The sequence below is a fragment of the Botryllus schlosseri genome, chromosome 5, assembly GCF_051294905.1.
Source record: "Botryllus schlosseri isolate E-star chromosome 5, Bs_hap1, whole genome shotgun sequence".
Taxonomy (NCBI): Eukaryota; Metazoa; Chordata; class Ascidiacea; order Stolidobranchia; family Styelidae; genus Botryllus; species Botryllus schlosseri.
In genome coordinates, this window is record NC_137240.1 from 15,506,027 (window position 1) to 15,520,305 (window position 14,279).

General features: G+C 42.2%; 1 protein-coding gene and 1 long non-coding RNA gene across 2 annotated transcripts in view; one reads left to right on the forward strand and one right to left on the reverse strand.

The window, feature by feature from the left end:
- The window catches only part of LOC145439196 (uncharacterized), a 51,793-nt gene extending 40,283 nt beyond the window's left edge, over nt 1-11,510 (reverse strand). Inside the window, exon 1 of the long non-coding RNA XR_013915116.1 lies at nt 11,499-11,510. This is a non-coding gene — a long non-coding RNA (uncharacterized LOC145439196). The remainder of the gene's footprint in view (nt 1-11,498) is intronic.
- Nucleotides 1,012-7,929, forward strand: LOC145439194 (bifunctional heparan sulfate N-deacetylase/N-sulfotransferase 1-like). Its single transcript, XM_080316685.1, has one exon. It carries the CDS (start codon nt 3,568-3,570, stop codon nt 6,262-6,264), a length of 2,697 nt encoding a protein of 898 aa, XP_080172811.1. The 5' UTR covers nt 1,012-3,567; the 3' UTR covers nt 6,265-7,929.
- Nucleotides 11,511-14,279: the final 2,769 nt, after the last annotated feature.

Below are 14,279 nucleotides of genomic sequence, written 5' to 3' on the forward strand. Positions count from 1 at the left end.
AATATATTGAAGGAAAAATTTCTCCCAATCAAATTGATCATGCATAACATGAACTAGCGCAATTATGTCTACACAAAAATTGGAAATTAACATGTCATAATTATGAGAGCTGGTTCAGAGAGAAACATGGCTGACTCCGCTGACATGTCTTGCTAACTAATATTTGATGGGTATAAGTAGCCTACCTCAAAATTAATCAACTTTACATAAATACTTCTGAATCCATTGGGTAGGCCTACCGGTTACAATGCAATTTGAGATTAACCACAGCAGAGATTGGTTCACTCTCAAGTCTCAGATTTTTCTGAAAATTGCCTCAAAACATGAATTCCAGTTTTCAAGTAATCGCAAGCCATGATAATATTAAGCTTTTTAACACTCAGTCTATTACCCATAAATCACAATCGAGTAGAGATTCTTCACTAAGGAATGCGACATGGCTATATACTCGGGTAAGATATTTACAGACCTTGCACTTCGTTGTCGATATAGTGAGGTACACGATGAGCCCAGTGTACCGCCTCGATATGCTCATTTAGCTTTTCTGACGTTTTGAACGTGTTGATTTCGCAGAGACCGCAATTAAGTTCTTCTGTTATGATTCTAATGAGGTGTGTCAAATCCTCAGTTAGAGCAATCGCTGTCATTGCTGCAAGAAAACTCGATAATCATAAGCATCTAAAGACGTCTACCATAGTGTTCTATGTAGCAGACATCCTTTGTCTGTCGGCGTTAAAGCTCCCAACTTCGACTCTCTAGCAATCCCTGAGAGTGACTACCCTCATATAAGATCCTATACGCTAGACAAATTCAGACGCCAAGTAGCTATACGGCGTCTCACTTTTCGGACGCCAAACGCCGTATAGCTACTCGGCGTCTACGCCATCTAGCGTCTCCGTTCAGCCGCCAAACGCCGTGTAGACATTCGGCCGCCGCCCGGCGTCTGGCGTCTGGCGTTTGGCCTCTGAGCGGGTTTAACCCCTGTTGCAAAAGTGAAGACCCAATTTTCCAGTAGACATCCGCGAATGTCCGGCACCGGTTGATGACATTACTACAACCACAGCGGCAGGTATATCTATAGATCACTAACCATAGGTTAGTAATCATCTATTGTATATCAGTTGATTCCAGGCATAGGAGTCGAGAGCTAACATTCCGTTGTTCGCACTGGATGTTTACTTACCACCCAGTGCAGTTTTAGTGATTTTGCGCGATGGATGGCATTCGCAAGGGCGAAATGGACAGGAAAAGTTATGTTTCTTTCTGTATGTATTTTCTCTCTCAATAAAAAATAACCAAAAACCACTCATTGTTTAATTACTATATAATGTGCCAACGCAAATTCGGCTATAGCCAGGGTTGCCATACCGTCCTTATTTCTAAGATTTGTCCTTATTTTGAAGGGCCACGTCTTAGAAAACTCAACTGTCCTTATTTCTAAGAAATGTCCTTATTTTCGACTTGCGTCCTTATTTTGTCTTATTTTCAACCGCTACAGAACTTCGATCGTTTCCCTCTAGTATCTGTGTTGCATAATATTCTAAAATTATGATTTTTCCTCGAGATTTTATGACATCATAAATGAAAGGAACTCTCGTGACGTACACATCGCAAGATTTGACTTCTAAGTGGTGAGATTGCTAGGGCATTGAGTGGTGGTAGGCATATAGCAGTTTCGTCTGTACCAAGCTACCGCAGCGGACGTAATTTTAGCAGTAAACAGCAGTACCAGGTTCCTGTTGTTTGGTCTACAGTAGAATAAGCTCAAGCTGTGGGGAAGGCAGCATTTATTGCGTTGTGAAAAAGGCGCAGTGCAGTCGACACATTTGTTTAAAAGTAGTAAAGCTATAAATCATTGATATTTTTTTCTAAATTATATTGCACTTGCGCATATAGTTTTAGCTACAAATAAGGCTAAATCTGACTAGTTTAAATGAACAGGCGTAAAAACGTTTTTCGTGGCGATTATGAGCGAGAATTCAAAGGTATCTAACGAAACTTGAAGGGCGAGTGTTTCGCACATAGCAATATCTGCAATTGTGACATTAACCTAGAGGCCATAGGAAAGACCGCTATTTCAAGTCACATTGATACCCCAAAACGCAAGAAGTGTGTCATGATGATTAATTTGAGTCAGTCGATGAATAATTTTTCCGCAAGTCGATCAGCACCAACGACCACAGACTATAAGGCAGCTGCTGCAAATGGTACGTGGGCATTCCATACTGTCAAACACCAACAATCATTCCTCACCAACGATTGCTCATCGCAAATGTTCAAAGCAATACTGCCCGATTCCAACATTGCAAATAAGTTTGCTTAGGTCAGGACCAAGACTACAAGCATTGTTACTGGAGTTCTTGCTCCATACGCTCAAAAATTATTTTGTCTTAACTTGGTGTACGGCCTCTTCCCTCTTGGTTGACGCCTCTAACGAGGTAAAGATGTTTGGTTCATTATCCGAGGGGGTGGATAGGGCAATACCAACAGTTTTTTTGGGGGGCTGACGAAGTGCTGTTTCGGCCCTGAGTAAAGGTAAACAACTTAGACCTGAGCTGTCATGATATACATGAAGCACTTTCTAAAATCAAGGAGCTGCTCAAGCAGATTGTTTCTGGTGTAAAGTATGGAATGTGATATGCCACGGCTCGTATAAATACAAAGTATGTACAAAAACGCTTTTTCATGTTAATCTAATTTTTTTACTGTCCTTATTTTTGGGTCCATGCCGATGGCAACCCTGGCTATAGCTGTAGTAAATGACGGACTGCGTTAAGAGTAGCCTATGATGTCACTTCGCAGTTCAGACTAAGACCACGAATTCAATACTGTTCTGTCTTGTTGGAATGGTTGATAATGATAACAAACATTATGCTTGAATTACACAAGTTCACTTTACTGTGAATGTGAAGTAGTGCCGGCTGTATTAGTATTCATAGAGGAAAGGGCATGTCACCATAAACTGCTATAGTAGTATACCTATTATCCAAGGACATGGATGCTTATGTAATATGTTATTTTATTAACATGCCAAATTGGTATTGATATGTATATTTCAGTATAATGATATCTAAATATCAAATAAGGTACCGTATACACTTAGAATTGTGGTCTTTTACGGCTAGCTTGGTTTTACGCGCGGGTATATAATATGGATAATTTGACATCGTGATATGATGCATAGAATACAAGCTCTGTAATTCTGCTTGGCTCGCAGTAATATTTCAGGTTATGTCTTGATGCTTATTTTAAAATACAGGTGTCATTCAGATATCGTTAAATTTCAACAACTGGAAAAATAAATATTTCACTCGGGATATTTTTTACATGTGATTTACACTTCCGAATCTGTGTTTGAAGCTTTCAAGTCTTTCTTCTTGAATTTCTCAGTTCTCCGATTTGTGACGAGTCGTAGTGAATTATAATTTGCTACAAACACTTGATGGATCTGCGAGTTGCTTCGAATCGAAAAGCGCGCGACAGCTAAAGTGGGTGTCATCTTTTCAAGTTTGATGGATCGCATCGACAGTGAAAGAACGTGCGACGTTTACACAAGACTCTGGTACGATGTGGCCGAAATGCAGGAAGTTAATCAGTTTGAAGAAAGGTGCCAAGTTTCTCGGGGGAGTCGGCATAATTCTGCTCATTTACTTCTATTTTTCACAAGACGGACAGTATATTGAGATTCCCAAGTCATCAAGCGACTCGTTACAAAACGATGACGACTCGTGCGATCGACCTTTTGTCGATAACTCACCGGCGATTCATTCGCGCCTTCAGTCCGGCTCATCACTCAAAACTCGACAACACATACTCCTCTTCCTAGCAGATCAGTATTCGCGGGATGGGAAAGCGATAAGGTACATGCTCGAAGCTGCCAGAATGAAGTACCATCCTCAATATGGCACTGTTAAATCTTTACCTTCGTTAATCGATGACGAAAAAGGCCGCTTCATGGTTATCATATTTGAGACAGCCGAAATCTACTTGAAACTCTCAAAGTGGAATCGTGAAATATTGGATAAATACTGCGTCAAATATGACGTTGGAGTAATACTTTTTATCCCACCGTCGAAAAAGAAGCCTCAAGAGTACGTGGAGATCCAGCGTTTCGGCAATTTTCCGTTATCATATACTGCGAACCTCGACATGAAAGACGCTGTCATCAATCCGGAATCGAAAGTATTGCGGATAACCCGTCCTGGAAAGCAAGTCGATGGCAGCATCGGCAAGGGCTGGTCTGTCTTCAAATCGAACCACAGCACTTATGAAGCTGTCGTGTCCGGGTTTTTGTCTGATCCTACCACCGCCGGTAGAAGTAAGTTTTTCGCGGGGCAACTTATGGACTTGAATTCGGAATCGAATCCATCTGAAAGTAGAAAAGTATTCAAAAAGGCAAAAACAGCTCATCCAATCATGATCGTTGACAATGGGAAGCACGACAAAATCCGTAGGGTGATCTATGGAAATAATCTGGGGTTTTGGCTGTTCAAAATACTATTTATGGACGCTGTCAGTTTTTTATCGAAGGGGAAGTTATCGCACCCGTTAAATCGTTATATACAGGTCGATATCGATGACATTTTCGTGAGCGTCGAAGGCACTCGAATGACAAAGGACGACGTCATGAAACTGGTCGAGTTCCAAAGCGACATGCAAAGCAAAGTCCCCGGTTTTAACTTCTTAATCGGTTACTCGGGCAAATTTTTTTCGCACGGCAACGAAGCCGAGAATCTGGGAGACCGTACTTTCCTGGAGCAAAGCCACCGTTTCCAGTGGTTCCCGCACATGTGGTCGCACATGCAGGCTCACCTGTTCGGCAATTCAAGTTACCTGTGCGATTACATGGAGCCTAACAGGAAATTCGCCGTCAGGCATAAGCTGAACGTGTCGAGCCGTTACGCGGTCGCGCCTCATCACGCCGGAGTTTACCCGGTACACGAGCCTTTGTACGATTGCTGGAAAAAGGTTTGGGACGTCGACGTCACTAGTACGGAGGAATATCCGAATCTTAGACCTGATCAGAATCGCAGGGGATTTATATACAGAGGGATAAAAGTGCTGCCGAGACAAACGTGTGGCTTGTTCACCCACACGAATTACCTTGAAAAGTACCCAGGCGGTCCCGATAAACTTGATTCTCTCATAAACGGCGGTCAGCTGTTTTTGACCGTCCTGTTAAATAAATACAACATTTACATGACTCATTTCTCCAATTACGGCAATGACCGTTTAGCACTGTATGTCTTTGAAAAGCTGATAAAGTTCGTGCAGTGCTGGACGAATTTGAGGCTGTCTCAAATACCGCCCGCTGACATGGCGCGGAAGTATTTCGAAGAATATCCTCAAGAGGAGACTCCGATTTGGACCGACCCTTGCGCGGACCCGCGTCATTTGGAGATCTGGTCGAAAGACAAATCCTGCGAGAGGTTGCCAAAATTTGTTATCGTTGGCCCGCAGAAAACTGGCACTACCGCGTTGCATTGGTTCCTTCAAATGCATCCGGATTTAAAACCGAGCAGGCCGAGCCCGCGAACTTTCGAGGAGATTCAGTTCTTCAACACCCCGAATTACCTAAAAGGCCTGGACTGGTACATGGATTTTTTCCTGTTTCCCGAAACGGGCGGGGACACGTTGCTGTATGAAAAAAGCGCAAACTATTTCAGCAGCCCCGTGGCGCCTCACAGGCTGCACGCACTGCTACCTCATTCTCGCGTCGTAATTTTATTGATAGATCCAGCCAAGAGAGCGTATTCGTGGTACCAACATATGGTGTCTCACGATGACCCTACTGCGCTTAACTTTTCCTTTCATGACATCGTAAAAGCAGGCATTCGATCTTCGCCTGCGGTGCTTGCGCTGCAAGCCCGTTGTCTTTTACCTGGCCGGTATGCGGAGCACATTGAAAAATGGTTGGAATATTTTCCTCCGTCACAAGTCATAATCGAAGACGGGGAGCTGTTAGCGAAAAATCCTATTCCCGTACTCGAGAGGCTTCAGATCTCCTTGGGTGTAAAAAACATTCTCAACTACTCGCAACATGTTCAATACAACGCCAAGAAGGGCTTTTATTGTAAGATCGGAAACTCCAATAAATTGGACTGTCTGGGTAAGGGAAAGGGTCGGGAATACCCCGATATGTCAGAGAGGTCTCGCGTGTATTTGAAGGCGTATTACAAGGAGTCGAACGAAAAACTGGCAAATATTTTGAAACGGATGAAGAGACGGTTCCCAGATTGGCTTCAGGAATCCATAGACGCCTAAATTTCAGCATCCTGTGGCGAATATTGGATACAGAGTACGAATCTGTTAGCCCTCGCGTCAGTATTTCAAGTCCCGTTTATTGCCGCAATTTTATAGTTTTTTAGCATGGTTTATTACCGATAGCGCCGATCCATATTGGATTGAAGGCTACAGTCCGTTCAATTGTATGCTGCGATGTTTTTGCCAGTAACAAACTTGGTCGTTGTTCAATTTAAAAGCTCCAATCGCATGCACGCCTTTGAATTTGTGCTACATCAAAAGCACGATTTCATGTGATACAAGGTCGGAAGTAGTCGGTTCCTAATTACACGGTGACGTTTTCATAGTATCATACTCAAAAAAGGAACTGCTCTCTACTACTTCTATTTCGACCGAATTCAAAGCCAAAATGCACCAGTGTTGCCAAATACAAGTAGTTGATTTATCTATATCATCATTTTCACAAATCATGCCGTCACAACCGCCTATCGGCGATGGAAATGAAATGAATTTGTTAACGTTTTTTTGAGTTGTACACCGTTTTTCATTTTACAATTGTGAAAGCTCCTGTGGAGTAATGGCTAGTACATTGTCTCAACCATTTTCTTTCGCTACTCCACCTATTATCGAGCCGTTTTGTTTTATACTTCTGCTTGGAGTAGAAGCACTCGGCCAGTGGTTCTCAAACTGAGAGGCACGCCCCCCTCGGGAGTGTTAAAAAGCACCCGAGGGGAGGCGCGAAGCTGCCTGAGAGAAAATATTTTTCTTGAACTCGCATTGAGTTTAATTTGTGCTGAAACTTCCAAGTTCCAACAATGGCAATAGTCCTAATTTAAATTTTTCACTATCATCAAGAAGGCGTATTGAAAAAATTTGAGAATCACTGCACTCTAGGCTGACATTCATGTGTATTTGAGTTAACTTTGACAAACGCTTTTAGGCAAGTGGTTTGGTCGTTTTCAATCACTGATAGCGATTGACTTGAGATTAGCATTATGTTCTGCACAATTCTCGAAATCAATTATTTGCCAAATCTATAATCCCTGCCAATTATTACGACGACCTCATAGCGAGTAAGCTCGTGCGCATAAAGTGACGGATATTTCGTCTGCTATTGCATGCCCTTCTGTGAAGGCGGTAATTACTATGCATAACTCTGCGTTTTTGAAGTTGGAGCTGGAAAACTTCGCTTATCCATATTTTATTTACTGCCTTCTTGTTGAACTAGTACATGTATATTGATTTAAACCGGCTGCGGGGTAGATACGTTGTCTGTCTTATACTCATTGGATTCTAGCAAATGTTGGCAATGAAAAATGAGTAGGCACTCCAAGTTCGTTCTCAGTTCTTGTGTCCTAAATTGTTGTATCGTGTACGTGTTGTTTTAGTATTTTTCTTCTATACATCGTCCAAATATGAGCAAATCTTGTAGGAAGTAGCGATTTATCTGAACACGCATTTATCGGCTGATCTTCGGCTGTGGAAGGCCGAGTGATTGTTTAGTGTACACAGCACAATTTGCCATTTTCGTTCGTGGCTGTATCAAAGATTGAGTAATCCATAGAAGCCTAAGTTAACCAATTAAAATCAGTGAATTGTTTCGGCAAGTGGAGTCGAAGGGTCATATTGCGATACAGCATCCGGTGTTTCATCTTCAGTTGGATGTAAAATACAATTTCAGCCCAATCCTTTTGATGTTGCTTGGGTGGGGTAGGTGAGAATTGCTAAGAAACTTGCGCAGCGCATACAGCTCTACTCAGTCAGTAATGTTCTCTCCTGTTGAGTGCTGCAACACCTGACAACGTCTAGTACAGTGGTTCCCAACCTTTTTGTCTTCGTTCCCCACTTCAGATTTATTCCGAGTCTTCTATCGTCGTATCTACTTTCAACTTTTGTCATTACTGAGCAGCTGTTTGCTTGTTTGAGTACACAAGACGCACAACCACACCATTACGCAAGACAACTGCCTATAACTTCAACTTGAACCGATACCGGTAACCCGCAAAAGTTAGTGAAAGCGTTATTCACGTCATACCGGTTGTGCTGGATGCGTTTGTGTCGCAATCATTGGTTCTTCAGAGTTAGAAACGAGATTTTGTGAACAACACGCAATATAGTTACCGCTACATACATTCCTGAGTAATTAAATGGCCACAGTAATCGCACATGTGTCTCCGTAAATATGTAGACTATCCTGCATATAATGTTCAACAAATGCGTCTATTCCCCACCAGCAACCACCCACCGGTTGGGAACCACTGGTCTAGTACATAAGCGTATACTGCTGAGCCCAGTGTTGGGATCAAGTCACTACCTTCGAGTCACGAGTCATTGCACATTTTGACTCGAGTCAAGTCAAGTCACTCGATGTTTGGAGGTGACTCGAGTCAAGTCAAGTCAAGTCACGAGTCAAGTTACCTTTTTGAAGTATGAGACATGATTAGCCTACGTCATTGCATTTTGCTAGCTGTCTGAAATACAGATTGAGTGGTGTAGGACGCCCTGCGCCCTCTCACGGTTCATACACTTTGTAAGATACAACATCATTATGGTACATCGCCCATATCTGTATATCACGTGACTTATATCTTCTCGCTACCACGTGACTTACCATTTATCAGCTCGGGCATTTCAATTACAAACCAGACTCATCTGCGATATCCTACTGCAGGGGTTCTCAACTTCCCTTGCATGACGGGCCGCATTTTAACAGCAAAAGACGCTGCGGGCCGCAGAACAATATTACCATGTATTTGTGGGCTACTATTAAATTTAAGCTACTGTAGCCTATTTACCAGTCGTATACAGGCATTTGGTATATTTTTATGCATTATAAAGTATTAATGGACAGCGTTCGTAAGTTTGCAGCTGCTGCTTGTTGTGAGAATATGTAGGCCTATCTTCTAGCGGCGTAAGTAAATCTTTTCAAGCAGCGTGCTTTGCATTCGTTGCCAAGTCGGTATATGCAACTTCAAACGCTACCACCAGAGAACCGACCTCTCTGTTTCAATGCGTGAGCGAGCAAGTATAAATTACGGTAACTTTTGCGTTACAGAGGCCATTATCGCATTGAGCTCTGAGCGATACGAGAAGTCTGGCGTTCGGGGCAATTTCTGAGCAAACCAATCACCCCTTATCATTTCCTTCCATAGCAGGGGCTCTGCACCAATAGTTACAGAATCCCGCTTTGTCAAGTTGATATTTTTAGCTGGTCCCCTCCCCACGTTTGTCCAACCAGCATTTCCTCTGCATATATTATGCAAAGTTGGTGGATTCGTCCGAGGCTGGGTTAAAGTAGTCTACACGGCAACGTGTTTCAGAACTTGCGATAAAAGATCGACTGGCATTGATGTTACTCGTCTCGTCACGATTGAATCATATGCGACTGTATCTTAGAAATTTGTCAGGTGATGTTGTCCTTGCTGCTAAGTTCAGGAAACAGCAAATATTCGCACACTAAGGTTTTATTGAAATCACACCTTCTATAGCAGATTTCTTGGTTTAGCCATATTCCAAGCAATTTTGAACGATGCGTCTGTAACGTAGTCGGCAATCTCAACAACCGTTCACAGTGAGTCAAACACTCTTTAAAAGTTTAGGCCTACTAAATAGCAGGATTCTCATGAATCCGAGTCCAGCCGAATACCGATTCAAAACAATAACAATCTGAAGTCGAGCATATATCAAGAAACACCCCATTAAAGCAGTGGTTATCAAACTCTTTTAGATACGCCCCTTTTTCATGGGGAAAAATTTCGAGCCCCCTAACGCAGTGGTTCCCAACCTTTTTGTCTTCATTCCCCACTTCAGATATATTCCGAGCCTTCATTCCCCACCTGGACCGTAACATCAGCTCTTTGTCAGCCCCGCCAAAAAATCGGTGGTCTTGGGCCCCCATAACCCCCTCAACCCGGCTGAGCCCTTACGCTTTTTCCGTGCAACTTATCAGCTACATTTGGTCTACTGTTTAGTGCGTCTCCTGGCTCCGAGTAAACGCGCGAAGCGCGAAAAATTTATCTAATTCGTGTTTAAATCGGTCAATATGATCGGGAATTGGCTATATTTTGCTATCAATTTTTTATACCCTCTCTGCTCACGTAATCGGATTTACCGGTAAAGCTGAGTGAGGTGTGTTGGAGAAGGTAGGAGCTCTAAATAAGAATTAAACATATTCGGGCGGACCCGCTGGTATATTGACTTCGTTACATTATGCTATTTCGTGACCTCTATGTCTGCTATGTCAAAAGATATGGAAATCGCAAAAACTAAAAGGCACACACGATTTCAAATTGGTATTGGTTTACTGGCAACTAATTTTTCCCTGCGGGATGGCATTTATCCTGTGGGGTTCTGATCACTAGGACAGGAACATTCGGCGCCAGCCATTTAGCCAATTAAACATGCATATTGTATATATATCGTAGTTTTGGGTCACCACAAGGGCATTCCTTCTCGGCCAAGGTCTTCTCGCTGTTGATCGTTCTGGCACACTTCTCGGAGCTGCATGTTACATGGCCTCCGACTTCATATGCATTTGGTGCGTCGTGGTGCAGTAATGGCCGACGCCAAAGTCTCCATTTCTATAAATTATACGTATTTTCGTGGGGGAAGCGCATCCAATAATCGGATATACGGCAACATTAAATCGCGCACCCAGTGCGATTTTTTTGAAAAAGTGGCATAAATTTCAAAGAAATACTTTAATTTATGTTAATTCACGAAATAATTTTTGTGCCCCTTCGAGCTCGCCCCCTACCCCATTGGGGGGTTTGGGGTGCGGCAGTTACGGTCCTGTTCCCCACTACCAAACACTTTTGTCATCACAGAGCAGCTATATTTGCTGGTTAGACTACACAAGACACACAACCACACCAGTACGCAAGACAATCGCCCGTAACTGCAACATAAAACGTATTGTGAACCGATACCAGTAACGCTCAAAATTTCGCGAAAGCGTTATTTGACGTCAAACTAGTCGTGCCGGATGCGTTTGTGACGCCATGATTGGCCATCGAGAGTTAAAATTGCGTTTTTTTTAACAACAAGCAATATAATTTTCGATACCAACGTTCCAGAGAAGTTAACTGGTAATGGTAATCGCGCATGTGTCTCCGTGAATATGTAGATTGTCTTGTATATAATTTTGAGCAAATGCGTCTATTCCCCACCAGAAACCATTGAATTCCCCACCAGTGGGGAATTCCCCACCATTTGGGAACCACTGCCCTAACGCCATATAACAACCTTATGACAACCTTATAACAACCTTACGTAATATATGCAACCTTATGCTAGCAATACAAACGGCTAGTTTGATGGCATATGGAAGGTTATGGCTGTTGATGAGAGAATTCTCAAATATGAAACCAGACTATACAGTGAAATAACAATTGAATTGGAGATAAATTGCGCGCAGCGCGAACATTTTTTTTGAGACGACCTCAGTTTCGCCCCGCCTTCAGATGCTTTCACGCCCCTACGGGGCGCGCGCCCCAGTTTGAGAAACACTGCATTCAAAAATGAGTAATCAAACGAAACAAAAACGGTGCAATAATAGTGCTAAGTATTTAAATTAATTTGTAACAATACTGTGTCAGTAGTACTTGCGTTTATGATGAAAGACGTCGCGGGCCACAAAATAAACGTCTGCGGGCCGCGGGTTGAGAACCCCTGTCCTACTGCATATTCGACAAATATATCTATCTGAGGCAATACTGTCGTTGCATTCACGTTGAAGTTGTCAGTAGGGCTGGGCAAAATCGAGTACCTGAGTGATTCGATTCTGAATCACGTATAACACTTCGAGTCGAGTCGAGTATCACTCATTGTGACGTCACAACAGAATGTACCATGTCAATCTTCAAATATGTACCTTTTATGCCACCACAAAGAACATAATGCCTGTTATCCGTCACATTAAAGATACTTTGGTATTTTTTCGACCATACCGATTTCATTGCACTTGTTGACAATGTTGTTGGATGACCATGACTTCGGAAATGTGTTATTTCCAGTAACGTTCGTCGTTTTGTACTATGCCTCGTATGCTGCGACACGACCAATCAAGGTTTCAAGGCTTCCTCTTTGGAAAATAGTATCAAAACTATAATATTCGTTAGTAAATTACCTTTCAGTTGCGACGACCGTATAATGTCGGTACTCGAAATAATCGTCTTTTACTACTCGACTAGAATCATTAAAATTAATGCCCGATTCAGATTCGAGTACTCGAATCATTGTGCCCAGCCCTAGTTGTCAGATCAAGGACTAACACAGGGACGTGCGTCTGCTACGAAAAGAGCTAAGTATATCTACCCAGCCACACATTACGTGGGACTCAGGTTGCAACTCTAGTAGGTTATCAGACGTCATGTCTGGTCCGCAGTGGTCATTGATACTGAACCAATGAGCGAATATAGAGTCAAATATACACGCAATAAGGCGCTGTATCGCTCACATATACGTAGAATTGCTAAACTACGTAAGTTATTGCACAGCCTCAGTTTATAGTTACCAGCCAAAACAGAGAATAGAGAAACGAATTGATAAGATGCAATACATCAACTATATTTGAATTCAATTTCAATAAAACAAGAGGTTTGGTTAAGGAAAAACAGAGAACAGAAATAGACATTTTGCTATTAAATTACTTTACTGTACTAGTTTACGACAAGGTAATATGTAAGTTTCGATCACTTCGTTTGCGGTTAATTTATTTGTGATAGAACAATGGAGGTTCAGTAAAGCGCACGATCACTGAAAGACTGGTCGCTCTCACGGGTTACACCAGCATTTAGCGAACAGTCCGACCATATGCAAGATACAGGAATTTTAATCGACGCCGATTACTTGACGACATGAAATTGACTCGTGAATTTTGCCCCTAGTCACGAGTCAATCCACATTTTTGATACGCCGAGTCAAGACATTTTAGCAAAATGACTCGAGTCAAGTCATACGAAAAAAGTGACTCGAGTCATCCCAACACTGGCTGAGTCTTGTACAGACATACTTACCATCGCGACTAGGGCTGGGCACAATGATTCGAGTACTCGAATCTGAATCGAGTATTAATTTTGTTGATTCGAGTCGAGTAGTAAAAGGCGATTTTTTCGAGTACTGAAATTATACGCTCCCCGCCACCAAAAGTTAATTTACTAACGAGAAGTATGGTTTTGATACTATTTTCCACTGAGGGAGCCTTGAAACCTTGATTGGCCGTCTCGCAGCGCAGCATACGAGACATAGTACAAAGATACGAACGTTACTGGAAATAACACATTTCCAAAGTCATGATCATCCCACAACATTGTAAAGAAGTGCAATTAAATCGCCATGGTACAGAAAATACCAAAGTATCTTTAATGTGACGGATAACAGGCATTATATTCTTTGTTGCGGCATAAAATATAAATATTTGAACTATGAAATAGTACATTCTGTTGTGATGTCATAATGAGTGATACTCGAATACTCGACTCGACTCGAAGCGTAATACGTGATTCAGAATCGAATCACTCAGGTACTCGATTTTGCCCAGCCATAATCGCGACCATCCGCAACAATTTTCATTTTAGTCCATAACTTTCTTTTGTGTTAGCAAGGCACGAAACTAGCAATCTCATTTGATTGAAGTCATTACGCATGAACTTTAATCAAGTCATGATTCGAAACTCAGACAGCCAAAACCGACATTCCATTGTGATTTTAGTAAAAGAATAGTAAAGCAACAACACTATTGGGATTTCGTCTATTGGTACTGGAACTTGAAAATGTGACCAGAAACTGCTAAAAGTGAGGAAAATGAATATATTATAACTGCGAACCATTCGATATCACCAAGTAAAGTAAAAAAAAAAAGTGGGTTTAGCAAGACTTTAGCTGGAAACTGAGTGGTCAACGCAATGACTTGGACTCGAGTCATAATATCCCGACTCGGACTCGACCCTCTGCTCACTGACTTGGACTTGACTCTGTGGTGAATTGGAAACGACTCGAGTCAAGACTATAAAAGTGAGATGGACTTGTTTGTGACT

Coding starts and splice junctions, on each gene's coding strand:
- LOC145439194 (XM_080316685.1), top strand. CDS start 3,568: ATGTGGCCGAAATGCAGGAAGTTAATCAGTTTGAAGAAAGGTGCCAAG.